General features: G+C 37.2%; 5 protein-coding genes across 7 annotated transcripts; 2 read left to right on the top strand and 3 right to left on the bottom strand.

The window, feature by feature from the left end:
* Positions 1 to 125: 125 nt before the first annotated feature.
* LOC111780899 (phosphatidate cytidylyltransferase 2-like) lies at positions 126 to 5455 on the bottom strand. The gene is made up of 12 exons (XM_023661247.1): positions 5241 to 5455; positions 4786 to 4919; positions 4247 to 4500; positions 3949 to 4100; positions 3549 to 3690; positions 3277 to 3433; positions 2864 to 2911; positions 2687 to 2773; positions 1325 to 1453; positions 1181 to 1237; positions 532 to 615; positions 126 to 446 (listed from the first exon to the last, which is right to left on the bottom strand). The coding sequence occupies exons 2-12, from the start codon at positions 4858 to 4860 to the stop codon at positions 363 to 365; spliced, it is 1269 nt and encodes a 422-aa protein (XP_023517015.1). The 5' UTR covers positions 4861 to 4919; positions 5241 to 5455; the 3' UTR covers positions 126 to 362.
* Positions 5456 to 6311: 856 nt separating this feature from the next.
* On the top strand, positions 6312 to 10852 carry LOC111781940 (fumarylacetoacetase-like). The gene is made up of 14 exons (XM_023662681.1): positions 6312 to 6641; positions 7153 to 7231; positions 7445 to 7503; positions 7588 to 7712; positions 7805 to 7879; positions 8341 to 8416; positions 8546 to 8645; positions 8725 to 8784; positions 8978 to 9048; positions 9180 to 9242; positions 9440 to 9504; positions 9867 to 9963; positions 10101 to 10229; positions 10623 to 10852. The coding sequence occupies exons 1-14, from the start codon at positions 6438 to 6440 to the stop codon at positions 10692 to 10694; spliced, it is 1275 nt and encodes a 424-aa protein (XP_023518449.1). The 5' UTR covers positions 6312 to 6437; the 3' UTR covers positions 10695 to 10852.
* Positions 10853 to 10969: 117 nt separating this feature from the next.
* LOC111781941 lies at positions 10970 to 12292 on the bottom strand. Of its 2 annotated transcripts, none has more exons than XM_023662682.1 (4): positions 11764 to 12292; positions 11490 to 11683; positions 11325 to 11376; positions 10970 to 11214 (listed from the first exon to the last, which is right to left on the bottom strand). In XM_023662682.1, exons 1-4 carry the CDS (start codon positions 12229 to 12231, stop codon positions 11101 to 11103), a joined length of 828 nt encoding a protein of 275 aa, XP_023518450.1. In that variant the 5' UTR covers positions 12232 to 12292; the 3' UTR covers positions 10970 to 11100. The 2 variants fall into 2 exon arrangements, with proteins under 2 accessions (XP_023518450.1, XP_023518451.1); XM_023662683.1 differs by having other exon boundaries at positions 10970 to 11208.
* A 961-nt stretch (positions 12293 to 13253) lies between these two features.
* On the bottom strand, positions 13254 to 14757 carry LOC111781886. 2 transcript variants are annotated; one of them, XM_023662614.1, is made up of 5 exons: positions 14192 to 14757; positions 14006 to 14114; positions 13841 to 13922; positions 13670 to 13721; positions 13254 to 13589 (listed from the first exon to the last, which is right to left on the bottom strand). In XM_023662614.1, the coding sequence occupies exons 1-5, from the start codon at positions 14453 to 14455 to the stop codon at positions 13443 to 13445; spliced, it is 654 nt and encodes a 217-aa protein (XP_023518382.1). In that variant the 5' UTR covers positions 14456 to 14757; the 3' UTR covers positions 13254 to 13442. The 2 variants fall into 2 exon arrangements, with proteins under 2 accessions (XP_023518382.1, XP_023518383.1); XM_023662615.1 differs by having other exon boundaries at positions 13254 to 13566; positions 14192 to 14755.
* A 1369-nt stretch (positions 14758 to 16126) lies between these two features.
* On the top strand, positions 16127 to 17187 carry LOC111781574 (cytochrome c1-like). The gene is made up of 3 exons (XM_023662243.1): positions 16127 to 16259; positions 16515 to 16646; positions 16737 to 17187. Exons 1-3 carry the CDS (start codon positions 16245 to 16247, stop codon positions 17016 to 17018), a joined length of 429 nt encoding a protein of 142 aa, XP_023518011.1. The 5' UTR covers positions 16127 to 16244; the 3' UTR covers positions 17019 to 17187.
* Positions 17188 to 17474: the final 287 nt, after the last annotated feature.

Raw genomic sequence — 17474 nt, 5'->3', positions numbered from 1 at the left:
TAACTTCCTATTTTAGTATCATTAACAAAAAAATACATAGGCAATGAAAACGAATAAAAATAAAAGAGACTAAAATAGAAAAGACCCATTGCACAACTTTTTAAGTAATGGCTACAGCTGATAACTTCACTGTCTAAAATGGTTTCTTTTATACGATTGCATACTCTCTTCAACTAAAATAAAAGAATCATATAAACCCTAAACAAATGATATAGTTATTGATTACACATCTAAGAAACAACTCGATTTTTCAGGCTATCCAGAAAGATTATTATTTATGACTAATCACTAAGGTACAATGTCCGAACTTTTTTCTAAACAACGAGATAGATTGAAGGCATCAGATTTTTATCTTTAAGCTTCTAACTAATCATCCGCTGTTGCAAGATTTGACCCAGCTTCATGTAAAGAGCTGCCTGTTCCTCGAATGTGAGATTCACTAGTATCTATAAAGCAGCAATACACAGCATATGTGATTCTCCATATGGATAAGCTTAGATCATAAACAGAAATGATGGAGCATAAGACTACCTGGTCGTAGATTGTATCAACAGATATGCTCTGAGCCACAACAAAGGATTGATGAAATATGTAGGCGAATACAGCCATCACCATCTACATATAGTATCATGCAAATATGGCAGTGAACAAATGAGGGAAAGGGTAGCACTATCTGAATAAGTAACAAACAGAACTATTTTGATATGCGACACAAATATTCATACTATTATACCAGCTAGAACCTCCCACAAGATAGAGGACAAAGTGACAAAACTACTCATTTCCGACTTGAAGGAGTAGGTTCCACATTAGAAATTGGAATTTTCAAACTAAAATGTTCCAATTCTAATAATAGCCACTGCATCAAGGGTTTAACTTCTACAAGATTTCGGTGGTTTGGACACAATCTTCGAAAACAATTTCATCAAACTTTAGTACTCCTAACCTTTAACGCTTTTTGAAGTAGAAATCATTTGAAATATAGTCGCAATTAAACTAAGAATCACTATCAAGTTCCAATTAGAGAACCTAATAGTAAAAGTCGTCCAAATGATCCATGAAATGCCTAAAATTAGAATGTGGATCTATGGTTTCTTTTACAGATCTATTGTTGATCAAGAGTTTTGCATTAGGAAGATGAATTAAAACGCAGCAAAGTTCATAATTCTCAATGGCTCACCTGACAATCCATTCTATCTGTAATTCCACCATGTCCAGGAATACTATCACCAAAATCCTGCGTCAAACAGAGAAATGATATAAGATGGCTGATCACAAAATAGAGACTTCACGAAACTACACGAGGACAGAATTCGGAATGGACCTTGACTTTGAAGGCTCTTTTAAAACCACTCGCAAAGAAGCCTCCAAAAGGAGCAATTATTGATGAAAATAAACCAAGACATAATGCATGTCCTTGAACTGGCAATATGCTTACCTTCTTCCATGGAAACTGAAAGAGAACACAGAAATGTGAGTTCCTCACAGACTTGGAACAACTTCATGAAGTACTGTAAGCTAAACAATATTAGGAAGAAGGAAAAGAAAATAGATGAATGACAGATCAAGGGTGCCAAAAAGTTAAAATAGATGAATCACAGCATCAAGAATCATGTTTACAAAAGATTTAATAAAAGCTATTAGTTAAGGTTTGATCTCTAACATGATCAATATTTGGCAGGAGAATGGTGAGCACCTACCTTAAAAAGTTAAAAAAAAAAAAAAAAAAAAAAGTTATATAGGATACCTGCCGTGCAGCTCATATAGATCAGAATGATTCCCCTCACACCAACCAAGTAAGGTGAGAATATACCATTTTGTAAGGGTATAACAGAATTAGCTCTCAATCTCTTGACTGGAAGCCCATTTCTGTATTTTGCTTTTCTAGGTTTTGTCCGTTTCTCTAGCTCTTTTTGGCTTGGGCATTCTTTTTAATGTATTGTCCTCTTGTATTCTTTCGATTGTTCTCAACGATTTTCTTCATAATTACAGTCAATATGGGTTCATAATTTTTCCAAGATTTTCTCTTCCTCTCTTATGTAAAATTAAATGGGCGATGGAGAACTAATTGACGACAATAACTTGCATACAAAATCCTCAAAAGAGAAAAACGTATGACAAAATCTGGATAGATATTATACTATGCATATCTAAAAGATATACATCAGGCAGATATAATATTTTCTTATAGACTCAGTACACTATAAATTGCATATATCCTACTCTCTTCTCTTGTCTCTATCCAACTCATTGAGGATTCCTCGGCAATTCTCACTTTCTCCTGGTTCCTCTCTAAAGCCCAAATGGCTTTATGACGACTCTTTCTACTTCATTATGTAGCTCAAATGGCTCACACCTCTCAAGTAAAGCTTGAGTGACTCACAGGCTCACCTTACCCCACTACTCTCCCTTTGTTAGAGGTTTAAGTTATCGTCTGGTTGACCAATAATTCTAAGTTCTAACAAATATAAACTGAAAATTTTCAACCAAAAATAAAATGAAAAGTGATCAGAAATCAGCAATATAATATAGCCTCAGCTAAAGACTGGTCAAACACACACACAGAATATAGATGCATACATTGGAGACAATTTTACTATACGATTGAAGGAAAGCCAGAATAAGACGTGAAAGAAGAGATATACTATTCATATCAAATAAGATTCAATTTATAGTCTTTACTGACCCAATCAGGAGTCCATCCTGGTAAAGTGAAAGATTCGGGCTTAAACAAAGGACCAGGATCACAGTGAAGCCAACCAGTTGATAAATCCTGAGCTCATTGAACCATACGACAGTAAGAGCTTCAAAATATGAAAAAGCTTCTTCTAAAGCAAGAAAGGCGGTTTTGCAAAACAATTACCGTTCTTGGACAAGTAAGCCACTGATAACGACCCATGACATTAGCAAGCTGAAAAACAAACAAATATGTCATAACTTAGTTCCTCAAGTACAAATGTCTAACTGCATATTGTTATCAAGTAATCATTACTACAAGAAATCGCCTATGACGGACAGACAGACGCGCATAACTCAGTTATCTCTTCAACTGCGTATTGCTAACAAGTAACCATTACGACGGAAACCACCCACGACAGACAGACATGCATGACCTATGACCTAGTTAAGCACTGCTTTAGGCAATATCAAGCAATTCAGACCTGATCATAGTGTTTCATAATTATGAAAATAGTTGAGTAACATCAGGCACGGGTTGACATAAGAAACTCAATAAATCCAGCGAGGAAAATGGAAAGTAAGGAAGAATTTTCTTACACCAAAAGCAGATATCATAGTCAATATAGAGGCTCCTATAAATCCCTCCCAAGTTTTCTTTGGAGATAATTTGATCAATGGTGTTCTTCCAAAGAAGAACCCAACTATATAGGCAGCGATGTCATTGATAACAATAAGTGATGCTGGTAGGAGAAACCTGCAGAAATATTACTCATTCGTAAGGAAGTAGTGAAATTCCAGGATAAACTTCAGGCCACATAAGATTTTATTTTCTTTAACAGAATTTTTTTTCCGTGAGAAGGCTGAATTACCAGATGATTCCTTCAAAAATATTGGCTACTGTGAAAGAGGACTGTGTAAAAACGACAATTAGAATCATATGCGTCCATGCATACTGCCCAAATTGATATTTATACATCTTCTTCTTTAAAGTAAGAATGAACCACATAAAGCCTGAGCCCAACAAGAAGCGGAGAAATAATGAGGTAAAATGTTACAAAGTTGTCAAGAAAATTAAAATTTCCAGACGATTGAAGAAACTAATATAATCAGGCAAATGAAAAATTCAGGAGTGAATAAATTAATAGAAATTAAACCAAAAAAACATGAAAATTTTCGCAAATTGCACACCACGAAATGATGTTGATTGCAATGGTTAAAGTGTCAAGAAGGTGATACTTATCATAGGATCGCTACAAAAGGTTCACTAACCTGCAATATATAAAGAATAACAAATAACCATATGATACTTGATGAGACTGCTCACTAGCTGATATAAAAATTTATCCGAGGTGACAGTATTGACAAGCCGCTGACTCAAAATGCGACCATACACAAATAGCATTGCTGTGAAGAAGAAATGCCTGCATTTGAATTCTAACCAATTAGTACAAAATGCATGCTCCAAAAAAAAGGAAAAGTGAAGGCATGCTGCCCAGAATCAGAAGTAACAGGTAATGTAGAGACTAGAGGATATACCAAAGAAAATACAAGCAAAGCCTTGACATACCAATTTAACAGTCGAAACCCTGGTAGACGAGTATCCTCGCGAGCTCTCCTGAGTAGGTTGAACAGTTCCTTGGCCATGAAAAGTTGAATAACCACAACCATAGCAGTAATATAGAGATGCCCGAAGTATATTATTAGTGCAAAACCCCCAATCATCCAAATTGTTGAGTATGCACGGATTAACATCGATTTGTATTTGCTCCGGTCATCAACAAGTAATTTTCTTTCATTGAGTTTGCCATCCTCCGAAGTTGCCTAAAAAATAAATTATTAATATTAGCATCGTAAATTTGCAATGTAAAAGCAGTCAATATCCAATGCATAATTGCTGACGCCTACAATGACAGTGAGTATAGCTAAAGATAGTACAAATGAGTACAGCGTTTGAAGTGACAGAAAGAACTGTAGCATGAAGCTGTTTATACAATTAGACATCCCTGTTATTACTACCACTAGAAATTTAACTGCCGAACTACATTTCAAATTTAGCTATTCGTAGTAAAAATGGTACATATCGAAGAGAGAGATGAAATGACACACATCACTTGGGCGCCTCCGATGCCGAATCCGGCCACCAGGCGTCGACGGACTATTGGTACTATTATCGTTCAGCATGGTGAGAAGTGTACTTATCACAGGATCCTAAAAATCATTAGCAGCACAAGAACTGTTCCCTGAAACATAAATTCAAAACAATACCATAAATCCAGGACTGAAAATATTGATTTCAACGAACATAGCAAGCTGATGCAAATAAACATGCTAGCATTAGAACAGCTGAGTTCCGGAAAATCAGAGTTATGCAGTTCTCAGCTCGAGGAATTCAAAAAAGCAACAAGAAACCGAATACTCGATAACATTTCCAATAAAGAAATTACTCCAAGCAAGCTATCAGTTCACTGCTAAGTACTAGAGATAAATCTAAGACGATTGAGTTTAGTACCAAACAGTTCGTTCTAAACCAAAGCAAAATTCAAAAAAGAAGTCGACAGTACCTGTAAATTCGAAGTGAAACAAGTAATCTCCCCAGACAATTCCGAACCCCGGGAAAGCAAGTGCAGAAAATCGAATAGCGGGAGAGAAAAACGAAGGCAGAGGCAGAAGAAAGCAGGAAATAAACACGAATAATTTGAGGAAGAAAAGGCAACGCAAATCGATTTCTTTTCTTGTACAAAGACGGTTGAAATTCGAATCCTAATTTCTTTTCTTTTCTTTTCTTTTCTTTTCTTTTTTCTTAATAATTATTTTTTTATGTTAATATCTCCCTCTGAGTTGACGGCATATGTTCGTCTTCCAGTGGCCGTTGGATCTTTCTAATCCTTACACGTGGCTTACTTCCGTAGGCCTTTGTCCTTCGGCTGCCCCCCGCTCGCAGCTTTTTAGCGGGTTTAAAAATTGGATTTTTAACGTGGGCTTTTTATTTATTTATTTATTATTATTCTATTTCAAAGCTGAAAAGATTCCATTGAAGATTTCAAAATATTTCCTTCCAAAGTCCTTCCCAAATTTCAACCATTTGTCAAATATAATTAAATATTATTAATGTTTTTTTTTTGTTTTTTTTTATTTTTTTTACCGATAATTCCATAAATACGACCTTTAGTCAATGTATTACATAAAAAGAGATTATTAAGCTTTTATAATCATTTTTTTATTATTTATTTTTTAACAACTTCTAAAAAATAAAATTTAAGCTTTTTTTAATTTAATTTTTAAAATATATATTAAAAATGGAGCTACTAATCTTAATTTAATCAATTAAAAATAAAATTTTATATAGATTAATTAATAAATGATATTTAGATGGATAAAATTATACTCTAATTGATTAAGGGTTGAAATTGCAGCCGTGTTTGAAGGTTAAAACCTGAATGTAATAAAACTAAAAGCATGGATAGAGAATTTACCCAACTGTAAATTATTTCTACCCTTGATTTGGCAACTACTTCGTACATTTATTAATAAAATCTATATGCGGTGAATACTGATCATACGATGTATGCTGCTAAAGTAATAAACTTAAAAAAGGGAATTTAATTAATTGAATTGGCCCCCTCTATCCTCCCTCCATAAAAGCACAGACAGAGTTGCAGTCCTCTCACTCCATTTCATTTCATCGCTGCCGTTCCTCTCGAACTCTACTTCTTCCCCGAAATCATCGACTGTGTACGCCATCGTCTTTTACCTACAACATGGCTCTCGATTCTTTCATCGAAGTTCATCCGGATTCTCACTTCCCCATTCAGAACCTTCCCTACGGAGTATTCAAGTCTGGACCTGGTTCCGTTCAGCGACCTGGTGTGGCTATTGGCGAGTACGTGTTGGACCTCTCTGTAATCGCCTCCGCTGGCCTCTTCGACGGGCCTCTCCTCAAGAATTCTGACTGTTTCCTTCAGGTATGGTGGTTAGAGATTAACAGTTTAATGGCGATCTTTAAATTGCGATATTCACCCTGCCGGCTCGTCTTTGTCGAGCATGTGAACGGAATCCAAGATTGAGATCAAGACTGTAGTCTGTAGTTTCTTTCTTTCTTGAAATGCCGGTCGATGGAAATTGATCGCTCAACTTAGCAATTAATAATTCTACTGTCGTGGTTGGTGCGCGTAAATGTACGTTTAATTGCTCCTGTCGCTATGACTTGGTTACCTTGCATTTTCACGACGTCATTTTTTCATAAGTTTATCTTTGCTTTTCGTTTTTTTTTTTTTTCCTGGCAAAATTGACAGTGTTAAGAATGACTAATCTCCATAATGGTACTATTTTATTCACTTTGCCTTTGCTTTGAAAAGCCATTGAAGATGTATTCTTTACTTAATAAACACACCATCATTCCTGATCTATTTGTTTTTTTTTTCCAATTTGGGTGTAGCCTGATCTTTTCTTTTTTCTTTTCCAACTTCAATGTAGCCTAATCTAAACAAGTTTCTGTCTCTGGGACGGCCTGCATGGAAGGAAGCTCGTGCGACGCTTCAAAAACTATTATCGTGTACGTTTACCGTAACTCTTATAATCAAGATCTTGATTCAATACGAGAAAAAAAGTTCCCGAGAATAAATTAGAATTATATTGGTAGGATGATGTATCAAGATTTCAGGTTTTACTATTTGTATGCTTATTATTTCTTCATTTGAAGATAATGTTTCGCGTGTGTTTACATGCTTATCATACCAATGAAAAAACTCGTTTTCTCTTGGTGCAGCTACTGAACCAGCCTTGCGTGACAATGAAGCTTTAAGGTCAAGGTCACTTATTCCACTGGTAATAATGTGCAAAATTCAGAATGCTCAAATTTCCCATCAGATATCTGCTTATCTAATGTCAATAAGATGTTTACATTTCCAGAGTAGTGCAGAGATGGTTCTTCCTGTGGCAATTCAGGACTACACGGACTTCTTTTCTTCTATGCATCATGCAAAAAATTGCGGAGCTATATTTCGCGGTTCTCAAAACCCAGTGCTTCCCAACTGGTTTGTGGATATTGAATGTGAAGCAATAACTCTTCAACGTCCCCTTTCCTTTTGTTCTGAAAGTTGAAAATCCTATGTTCATATATATATAGGTTCCACATTCCAATTGCATATCATGGACGTGCATCATCCATTGTCATCTCAGGAACAGACATTGTTCGACCTCGGTACACAAACTTTTTTAAGTTTCCCCTTATTTTGTTTGTTGAGTATGTAGTTTTTTCTTCTTCTTTTGTACGAGAGTTTAAAATGAGATAGAGATGCTTATCTATATGCCAATCTTTTTGAAACTTGACTGGGGTGGGGATGAATATAATGGCCTTGGATGTCATTCATTTATTTAATTAATGCCTCATCCTCTAATGATGTCGATCATACTCCTTATTAGATAAAAGAACTTTAGGTTTGATTATAATAGGCTTGTTTGTATTGTTGTCAGGGTTTGTTCTTGCTCTGATTCCTTATAACAGACTTTATAGGTTCAATCATACTTCTGCATCATTTTGTCCACTGGTTCAGTCACATGTTCCCACTTGGTTATTGTTTTTTTGATACAATACTCCCTTCTTTCTAGTATGGGTTCATTCTTAGGTTGTTATCTTTAGACTTGTCTCATGCCCTTTTTCAGAGGCCAGAGCACCCCGGTTGAAACCTCTACACCAAATTTCGGTCCTTCTGCTAAGTTGGACTTCGAGCTGGAAATGGTTAGAGTTCTAAACTCAGATGCCTATGCAGATTTTTTTATAAGATATTGGTAGTGTTATAGATCATTTTATGTTCTACTCATAGGTACAATTTTGACCTCTGACGTTAAATGTTAATGTTGCGTACAGGCTGCTGTTGTTGGTACAGGAAATAAATTGGGAAAGCCTGTGGATATAAATGAAGCAGAAAATCATATTTTTGGCCTGGTTCTGATGAATGATTGGAGTGGTAAGAATACTTAGCTTTGCTAATTTATAAGGTTCTGCTTGCTTGCTCGGTCAGCGTCTGATACTTCGTCTTTTCACAGCTAGAGACATTCAGGCATGGGAATATGTTCCTCTAGGGCCCTTTCTTGGGAAGAGTTTTGGTAAGTATAAAAATTTGTTTTTCCTTATCATTTTTAGTTATAGAAGCTGAAGCTATAACTTATACCTTTGTCTTTACTGGTTAGAGATGGTATTTGCATTATTTTGGTTAGAATTCTTTACTCTCACTGTGTCTCGACTCTATTGATGATTTCAGGCACCTTACCCTCTTTTTCTATATGATGTCTGTTTTAGGTACTACTATATCCCCTTGGATTGTTACACTAGAAGCCCTAGAGCCTTTCATATGTGATGCTCCCAAGCAGGTATTGAAACTCCATATCATCTGTGTGTGTGTGTGTTTTCCTAAATGAAACTTGTAACGCCATTGTTGCCCTGTTTGCATGTTCTGTGTAAAATCTCTAACAGGTCGTATGATTTGTACTTTTTGTTGTAGGATCCACCTCCATTGCCATATCTAGCTGAAAAGGCATCCAAGAACTATGACATCCCACTGGAGGTAATTAATTCATCTTTATTAATCATTGTATAGCACTGTATCCCATGATTTTCTCTTATTACATTATTGACTATAATGTCTTCTAATAAAATCCAGCACTTTTTTTCTCCCTCTTTGCATTTATATGTCTCGTGCTCTGAGCTATAGAGTTTGCTTTTGTGTTTGAGATCTTGATGAATTTTTCTTCCTACTTCAAGGTTCAAATTCGACCTGCTGGCCAACAAGATACACATGTGGTGACAAGAAGCAATTTTAAGCATTTGTAAGGAGGCATTACCACTTTTTCAATGTCATATATAAATACCGAGTGATGGTCATTCCTTACCCCCTCTAAAAAACCATGGATAAGTGAATCTAGTTATACTTGTACACTTAGTCCAGGTGGCAGAGATGAAAATTAATTAGTCTGGGCAAGATGATTAAAGAAGTCTACAAGATTGCTCTGGATAATAAGCTCTAACATGTTTCATACGCAGCAGTTCATTGACTCTTTTCATCGTAATTATCATGGATTTTTGGTTGGAGCATGGTGTCTTGTATTTGCTTTCTCGATCCTTGATTTTACTTTCAGCAATGTCTGTGGTACTTCTCTATCTTTCCTTTATTTACTCGTGGAATGTGTAGGTATTGGACGCTGGCTCAACAGCTTGCACACCATACTAGTAATGGCTGCAACTTGCAGCCAGGTGATCTCATGGGCAGTGGCACCATAAGTGGACCTGTACGACTTCTACTCATGATCCATGTTGCATTTTTTTGCAATTCCACGAGTGTGTGTGTTTTCTTGTTTTATATAATGTTTGTTTGGAATAGTCTTATAATTTTCGAGTTGTGTTCCCCACTTTGGTTTGAACACAGGAACAAGATTCTCTAGGCTGCTTGTTGGAGTTAACATGGAATGGGCAAAAGCCATTGGAGTTATTAAATGGGATATCTCGTAAATTTCTGGAAGATGGAGATGAAGTCATCTTCACTGGTCAATGCAAGGTTTATATTTTTATCAATTTTATCTTCTTTCCTGAGTTCTTAGCACATCGGAATTAGTAATTACTAGTGAGGTTTGTAGCAGTTTACAATCATCCTATGTTCTTTGAATTTCCTACATTGACCATGGTACTTAAAATTTGCATCGAACGTTTACCAAGTAGGTCATTGTACGATAAAAATGTCCTGCTTAAGAAGAGGAACTTCCTTCACCTAGAAATTATGAGGATTATTATAAGACTTAAGGAAGGATTGTAAAATGAAAGTTTCATTTAGATGGTTGGTTCCCAAAAACTGATTCCATTGTTGGGATGCGTGTTTCGTTCTGATACCAATTGTTTCTTGTATCATACATGATGCCTTCGACATATAATCTGGCATTTGATTTTATTGCAGGGAAATGGTTACACTGTTGGATTTGGGACATGCACCGGAAAGATTGTTCCTTCACCTCCCTTGGAAGATTGATGGAGCCGTAGAGTTGGTAACTATCATTACCATCTTAAAACTGAGTAGATGTTTTTCTGTTGTAATAAAACCTGTGTAAGCTGTAGCATGCGGTAAACAACCTGGACTCATATGATCTAGAAATCAAGTGCGTTGAATGAAATATCTTACTTTTGCCAGTTTTTTAGTGCCTTTTTCTGCTAAATCCTAATGTCAAATGTTACTACCTCTAGTGTTTGTTTGCTTATTTAAAAATATTTAATTACTATGCACGTTGAGTTTTATGTTATGAAAAATTATAAAAAATCTAAAATGATTATTGAACCCAATGAAGCCCCGATACAAATGTATCATAATTGAAAGATTATAGTCAGCTCAAAAGGCAATTCTGAAACACTTTTTTAGTAGCCACCTCAAACGCCGGCCATTAACGAACAGAAAACTGGAAGAAGAAGAGCGAGAGAACAAAGAAGAAGAAGCCCAGATACAATGGTGCTGCCCGCCTCTTCTTTGGCGGCTCCAAATTCAAATCCTTCTGCTCCTAAGCATTTGCAGTTGCTAGGAGTAAGATCATTTCATATATATATATATATTAACAAATTGTCTAAGCCAAGAAGAAGTAAGATCTCCTGTACTGAACACTTCACTCACCTCTTCTATGGGCTTCTGCTGAACCGAAGCATCCATTATCCTCTCCATGTTACTGAATCCAATTCATTCGAACAAAACAGAAAACGAAGAAAGTTTTGAGTTTGCAAGTTGAGAACTTGAAGAAGGTAAGGAATGGCAAGAGACTAAAGAAACAGTTTCCAATACCCAATAAGCAACTTTCCTACATAGATATGGTGAGACTGGATATCGATTCCCTTTCCCAGCGTCATCAGGGTTCTCTGCCACCCTAATTTCCATTTAACACCCGCCATCGATCCATTTTTTGTTGTTGGCTTCGCTGTGAATTTCAGGCTGTTTACGAAGGTCTTGGAGATATGAGAGAAGAATTCCAACACTGGCTGCAACACATACATAATAAACCATTATCAACAGAAGACGAAAAAGAAAAAGAGGTAGATGGGATTTTTTGTGAAATTACCAATATGGCTCGGAAGACTCGTATTGCAGGGATGGAATTGTAAGCATCGGGAAGTTCATCTGCTATTACCTCATACACCTGGTTCATGTTTTTGTTCTTGATCACCTCGTAAAGTTTGTGGACTCTTTTGAGAGTCTTGTCGTTGTCGTTGTCATCTTTTCCCGGCACCCAGCTTTTGTTGCTGCCATTGCATTTTACGCACAGATAGCGTTGATGCTTGGCAGCGGGCGGTGGGCAACGTCTGGTGTAAAGAGAGGCGGCGGAGTTGTAGTTGTTAGAGTTAGAGCTAGAGTTGGACGGGGAGATTGAAATGGGTAAATGGATGATGTTTGTTGAGGAAGAAAAAGCCATTGGAAAGGTGAAATGGCAGAAGATGAGGAAGGATTGAAGGCCATTGGAAAGAAGAGGATTCTCGTCTTGGAATGGACACAAAATTGCCATGGGAGATGATGCTTTCTTCCCCCCCATAGTGTTACAAACTTGGCTTCTCAATGTGCCCCCACAAGGAAAGAACCTCCTTTTTCCCTTCTTTCCATTTAGTTGCAAGCAAGAATCTTTGGTGCGAAACATAATATTATATTGTTTGTTTTAGAACGTTACGTATCATCGTCAATTTCACGATTTTAAAACGTGTTGAGATGTTTCTACACTCGTACAAGTAATGTTTTGTTCTCCTCTCCAAATAAGGTGAGATCTCACAATCCACCCTCCCTTAGAGCTCAATGTCTTCGTTGGCACACCGTTCTGTGTCTAGCTTTGATATCATTTGTAACAACCAAAGTCCACCGTTGGCAGATATTATCTACTTGCTATCTCACGATTTTAAAATGCGTGTACTGTGGAAAGAGTGAGTTATTACATATTATGTCAGCCAAATGACCTTACGTTAAAGGCATGAATTTGGGTGAATTTTTAGACCAAAACCAATTGATTAAGATACAAATTTGTCTAGCTCAAAGAAGAAATTAAGTAATAAGTTCGGATTGGTTCACTTTAACTCAACCAATTCCCAACAAATTTAAGACACTATCCTTGATTATAAATTAAGTTTTCAAACCTCTCGTATGTTTATTAAATTTATGAACTTCATATTATTTATTAAATTTGGATAGCTTTGATATCATTCATAACAACCCAAGTTCACAGTGAGTAGATATTGTCGGTTTTGGCTTGTTATGTATTTATGTCAGCCTCACAATTTTAAAATGGTCTACTGGAGAAGCTGAATTGTTACCTATTATGTCCTTCTAAGAATGACCACAATTTAGCTGGAGAGAAATTTGGATTGGTTCACTTTAACTCAACCCACTCCCAACAAATTTACTAAGTTTGATTCAATTTTTTACATGTTCAAGTTTTCAAACCTCTAGTATATTTATTAACTTAATGAACTTCATACTATATTTCTATTCAACCGATCGAGTGTTTATCCTAAGCATCGCTAACAAAATGTCGACTAATTAGCATGGTACGCTCACCAATCAAGTAAATTGTTAATACAACACATGAGGAGCATGGCATTTGGGTAAAATTAATGTAAATGACAAAGTGAACTTGCATTATACTAGAAACATCGTAGGTAGCTGAAAGGGCAATTTTGAAACAATTGGGTATAAATTTATGGGTGTATTTGAAATGCATAAGAAGTTGACTGTCCCTTCTTTGTTGGGCTCTGCACATTATAGAACGCCGGCCCTACCGAACACAAAACTTGAAGAAGAAGAGCGAGAGAATGAGGAAGAAGAAACCCACACACAGGGCTGCAGCTCTCCTCTGTTTTCCCCGCACCCAACTCCAATTCCTCTGTTCCCCACAAATTTGTAAGTCTTAGAAAGAGATGGGTTTTATATAACATATAGAAAGAGTACCTAATGGAATGAGAAAGAAGGTGTGTAGGTTCACTCACCAGTGTTTCGGGCGCTAGGCGAAGAACAGGGTCTAGTAGATTCTCCAAGTTGCTGAATCCAATTCATTCAGTTTCAAAGGAAAACGAAACAGAGAAGGATTTAGTTGGCGTCTATGGAAGAAAGCTCGAAGAGACGTTGAAAATGGAAACAAATAGATTGAATTCAAGTACCTAATAAGCAACTTTCCAACATAGCTTTGGTGGAAATGGATGCCGACACCATTATCCCACACCATCAGGGGTTTATGCCACCCTGCCATTACCAACAACCTTAAACCTCTCAAATTTCGGCTCTAAACTGAAATAAACTAAGAGATTTTAGTTTGGAGAATGTACCTACTCTCCATTTAACACCCACCATCGATCCATCATTTGTTGGCTGCACTAAGAATATTATTCTTTTCTGTAAGGCATTGATGAAATTAGAGACGAAATTCGGCTTCCTCTGCAAAATGAAACGAGAAATTCAAACCCTCTGTTTTGATGGTTTGTAAGGGAGGAGAGATGGGATGGTAAAATTACAGATTTGGGTTGGAAGGGAGCGATGTGTTCGTTCTTTATGTCCTTGTAAAGTTTGTCGATTGTTTCAAAAGGGTCTTTTTTGTCCGGCTCGGCGTCACCGCCGTGACATTTTACGCTCAGAGAGACTCGACGCTTGGCCGACGGCGCCGGCGATGGGCGGGGGTTATTGGTGGTGGGAAGAGAGGGGGCGTTGAGGATGTTGGAGTTTGAGATTGAGATGGGGAAATGGATGAAACTTGGTGCAGAAGAAAACGCCAAAGCCATTGGAATTTGGAAGGGTGAAATGGAGGTGATGGGTGATGAGGAAGTGAGAGAAATAGTGCGGCCATTGCCATAGCCATGGGAGATGCCTTTCCCTTCCTTCCACCGTAAGGGTTTCTGTAAGGAAGGAACTTGGGTGTTTGGTTTGGCTCTGCAAGCAAGAATCTTTGAACAGTGAACACGGTGGCTTCCGAAGCCCCAAACATCACACCGTCGGGGACTTCGGCCGCCACAGCCGACTGCCCTCCGTCGATATCTGCAAAATTCCGAATCCACGTAGACAATCGAATCTTATTTTGTCATTAAAAAAAAAAAAAAAAAAAAAAAAAATNGTTTGAAACATTTGTTAAAGTATTTTTTTAATACAGATAAAATTTATCGATAATTTCTATAATTTAGACATTTATTAATAAATGGAAAATTGAAAAAAGACGCAAAACGCCAGAGAAGTATGTCGTTTCAGGGAGGAATCTACACGTGGCGAAGAATATTGTAGTACAAGGGTGGGTCCGGTGGGAAAGGCGATCACCGCCGTCCAGCTTTCAATCAGACTTTTGGATATTATAATAATTAATTAAAATAATATTAAAATAATAATAGTAGAGAGAAGGCAAGGCCAATGCATGACGATGGCACGCATTTCCAGTGACCATGTGGCTTAATTCCAAACACCAAAATGTATTGAGATCCACATCTCTAATTCCATCCCTTTTTTTTATTGTACTTTTTTACTGTCTCCAATTTTCACTTTTTTACTTCTTCAATTAATCCCAATTACAACTCATAATTATTTATTTAATAAACAAGAAAATATCGATTAAATACAAATATTTTGAAAATGTGATGAGTAATGATGCTATGCAATGGATTTGATATTTGGTGTGACATTTAAAAAACTTAGAAACTTTAAAATTTGTGAGTTTCTATGGTTCTAAGAATTTGAACCCTTGAAATAGGGACTAAGTGGGTCTTAATTTCAGACAATTTTAATATTTCATATAATAATTTTATATAAATTTAAAATTGGAGTGGGTAATTTGGGGAGTAAGGTTGAAAGATTTGTATGTTGGAGAATATTGAAATGAGTGAGGTATGGCGTGGCAAATTAAATGGCGGGTAGCAAAGGTGGGACCGGGGTCACGAGCGTCCGACCTGGCAACAAAATCCAGGTGGACCCTTTCCAAATCGGAAGGGCGGTTACATTCCAAGCCCTGCCACGCCAGCACAACTTCTGTTTCATGGGGTCCATCTCTATGTTCATTCAATGGTCAAGATCGCATTTGCTGGCCCGGTCTCCACTTCAGCCACCGCCCTACGTGAGGTGGTAGGACGTAAAAAATTTATTTATTAGGTCTACAGACTTGAACAATCACATGATATTGTCTATATTATAAGCTTTAGTCACTTTACTTATCATGCTCTTAATTAGTCGACATGAGACTCTTCTCTTAATAATTCTCGATGTGTACATCTTTTTCACGTTTGTTGCGCCGCTAAAACACAAATTTGTTAAGTGTATATGATTTTGTGTTTTAAAAGGAAAGTTTGCAGAGGTGGACAAAGAATGTGGGGGTAAATGAGGTGGCAAAATGAGTAAAGAATTACGTGGAGTCCACATGGCTCTGTTTCCAGCAACCTTATTATATTTTATTGCAATCCAGCGTTTGTCATACACCTATATAAACCCTCTCTCTCTGTTTAATGCTTCAATCAACTCACTCTAAGCTCATCTGGGCGTTTTCCTTTTTAATTCACTTTCTTCACTTCCTTTGCTTCCTTTCACCTTTCTCAAATGGCCACCGTTGAGGTAATTCAAGCTCTGGGTTCAGTTTTTGTAATATTTGATGCAGATCAAACCCTTTTGAAACCCTTTTAATTTCATATTATATAAATGTTTGTAAATGATCTTGCAATGTGGGATTTTCTGTGTTGGTACGTGTTCTTCAAGCAAAAGAACAAAACAAACGAATGCCAGTGAATGACATGTTTTTTCTTGGATCATCGCAGCTTATAAGCTACTTTTAGTTTTGAATTGATGAATTATGCGATGTGGGTGTTGTAGGTTGATTCAGCCCCTGTAGTACTGCCAGTGGCAGAGGAGCCGGCAGTGGTCGTACCAGAGGAAAAGGCTGTAGAAGAGGCAGTAGCTGTAGCTGAAGAGCCTGCACAAGAACCAAAGGAAGAAGCTGTGGAGGCAAGCAAAAGAAGAAAATATATATATGTATTGATTTGGTTCCCATTTGGATTACAACTTATAATGAATTGTGCTATCTGGGTGTTGTAGGTTGAATCAACCCCCGTAGAATCGCCGGAGCCTGATGTAGCTGCAGTGCCAGAACCTGAGGAAAAGGGTGTAGAAGAGACAGTAGATGTAGCTGAAGGGTCTGTAGAAGAAGAAGCTGCCAGTGAAGCAGAGGCAGTGGACCCGGCAGCGGTGGCTGAGGTGGAGGAGAAAGAGGCGGAAAAGGAGGAGGAGGTAGCAGCAGAGGAAGAGGTGCAGGTGGAGAAAGAGGAGGGTGAAGCTGGAGCAGGGAATGAGGAAGCTGCAGCACCAGCAGAGGAATGAATGAATGAATGAATGAAGCAAATTCGGTTGAATGTTTTATTTGTTGTCTCAGTGCGAGGCAAAGTGATGAGGGTTGGGAGATAGAATGGGTATTATGTTGTGTTTCACAGTCGCTACCTTTGGTTTGTTCTTTACCTTTCAATAAAAACATATTTTACTCTGTTCTAAACCTTCGTTCCCTAAGAACATAGCATGGTTTGGATGGTAACAAAACCTTACCATTAACTTAGTTACTGAGTATATTATTCAAATGTTAGGGATAAAATCAACATATAGTATATATCTAAAAAGATAGGAGCCTAAAAGAAACGAAGTACATCATAGATGATTGAACTCTTAATTCCTTCATTTTCTCGCCCATGGCAGCTGTCAACCTATCCCCTTTCATCTTCTTTCTTCTACCCCTCTTTATCTAGAACAACCCAGATCTGAAATCATTTCCCTTTTTAATGAATA

This window comes from Cucurbita pepo, chromosome LG19, assembly GCF_002806865.2.
Source record: "Cucurbita pepo subsp. pepo cultivar mu-cu-16 chromosome LG19, ASM280686v2, whole genome shotgun sequence".
In the NCBI taxonomy this organism is placed as follows: Eukaryota; Viridiplantae; Streptophyta; class Magnoliopsida; order Cucurbitales; family Cucurbitaceae; genus Cucurbita; species Cucurbita pepo.
Note: the sequence above shows the minus strand (reverse complement) of the source record. Positions and strands in the feature narration are given on the sequence as shown.

What these genes read in the sequence shown, in the direction of transcription:
- LOC111781940 (XM_023662681.1), top strand. Translation starts at nt 6,438, where the DNA reads ATGGCTCTCGATTCTTTCATCGAAGTTCATCCGGATTCTCACTTCCCC. An exon ending in ACAGACATTGTTCGACCTCG is followed by an intron (nt 7,880 to 8,340) that starts GTACACAAACTT and finishes GCCCTTTTTCAG; the next exon opens with AGGCCAGAGCACCCCGGTTG. An exon ending in CTTTCTTGGGAAGAGTTTTG is followed by an intron (nt 8,785 to 8,977) that starts GTAAGTATAAAA and finishes TGTCTGTTTTAG; the next exon opens with GTACTACTATATCCCCTTGG.
- LOC111781886 (XM_023662614.1), bottom strand. Translation starts at nt 14,455, where the DNA reads ATGGCTTTGGCGTTTTCTTCTGCACCAAGTTTCATCCATTTCCCCATC. An exon ending in GGGTGTTAAATGGAGAGTAG is followed by an intron (nt 13,923 to 14,005) that starts GTACATTCTCCA and finishes TGGTAATGGCAG; the next exon opens with GGTGGCATAAACCCCTGATG. An exon ending in GCCTAGCGCCCGAAACACTG is followed by an intron (nt 13,590 to 13,669) that starts GTGAGTGAACCT and finishes TCTCTTTCTAAG; the next exon opens with ACTTACAAATTTGTGGGGAA.
- LOC111781574 (XM_023662243.1), top strand. An exon ending in CAAAGGAAGAAGCTGTGGAG is followed by an intron (nt 16,647 to 16,736) that starts GCAAGCAAAAGA and finishes TGGGTGTTGTAG; the next exon opens with GTTGAATCAACCCCCGTAGA.
- LOC111780899 (XM_023661247.1), bottom strand. Translation starts at nt 4,860, where the DNA reads ATGCTGAACGATAATAGTACCAATAGTCCGTCGACGCCTGGTGGCCGG. An exon ending in CAGGATGGACTCCTGATTGG is followed by an intron (nt 1,454 to 2,686) that starts GTCAGTAAAGAC and finishes GTTCTCTTTCAG; the next exon opens with TTTCCATGGAAGAAGGTAAG. An exon ending in AAAGAGCCTTCAAAGTCAAG is followed by an intron (nt 1,238 to 1,324) that starts GTCCATTCCGAA and finishes TGTTTGACGCAG; the next exon opens with GATTTTGGTGATAGTATTCC.
- LOC111781941 (XM_023662682.1), bottom strand. Translation starts at nt 12,231, where the DNA reads ATGGGGGGGAAGAAAGCATCATCTCCCATGGCAATTTTGTGTCCATTC. An exon ending in GAGTCTTCCGAGCCATATTG is followed by an intron (nt 11,684 to 11,763) that starts GTAATTTCACAA and finishes TATGTGTTGCAG; the next exon opens with CCAGTGTTGGAATTCTTCTC. An exon ending in GTAGGAAAGTTGCTTATTGG is followed by an intron (nt 11,377 to 11,489) that starts GTATTGGAAACT and finishes AATTGGATTCAG; the next exon opens with TAACATGGAGAGGATAATGG.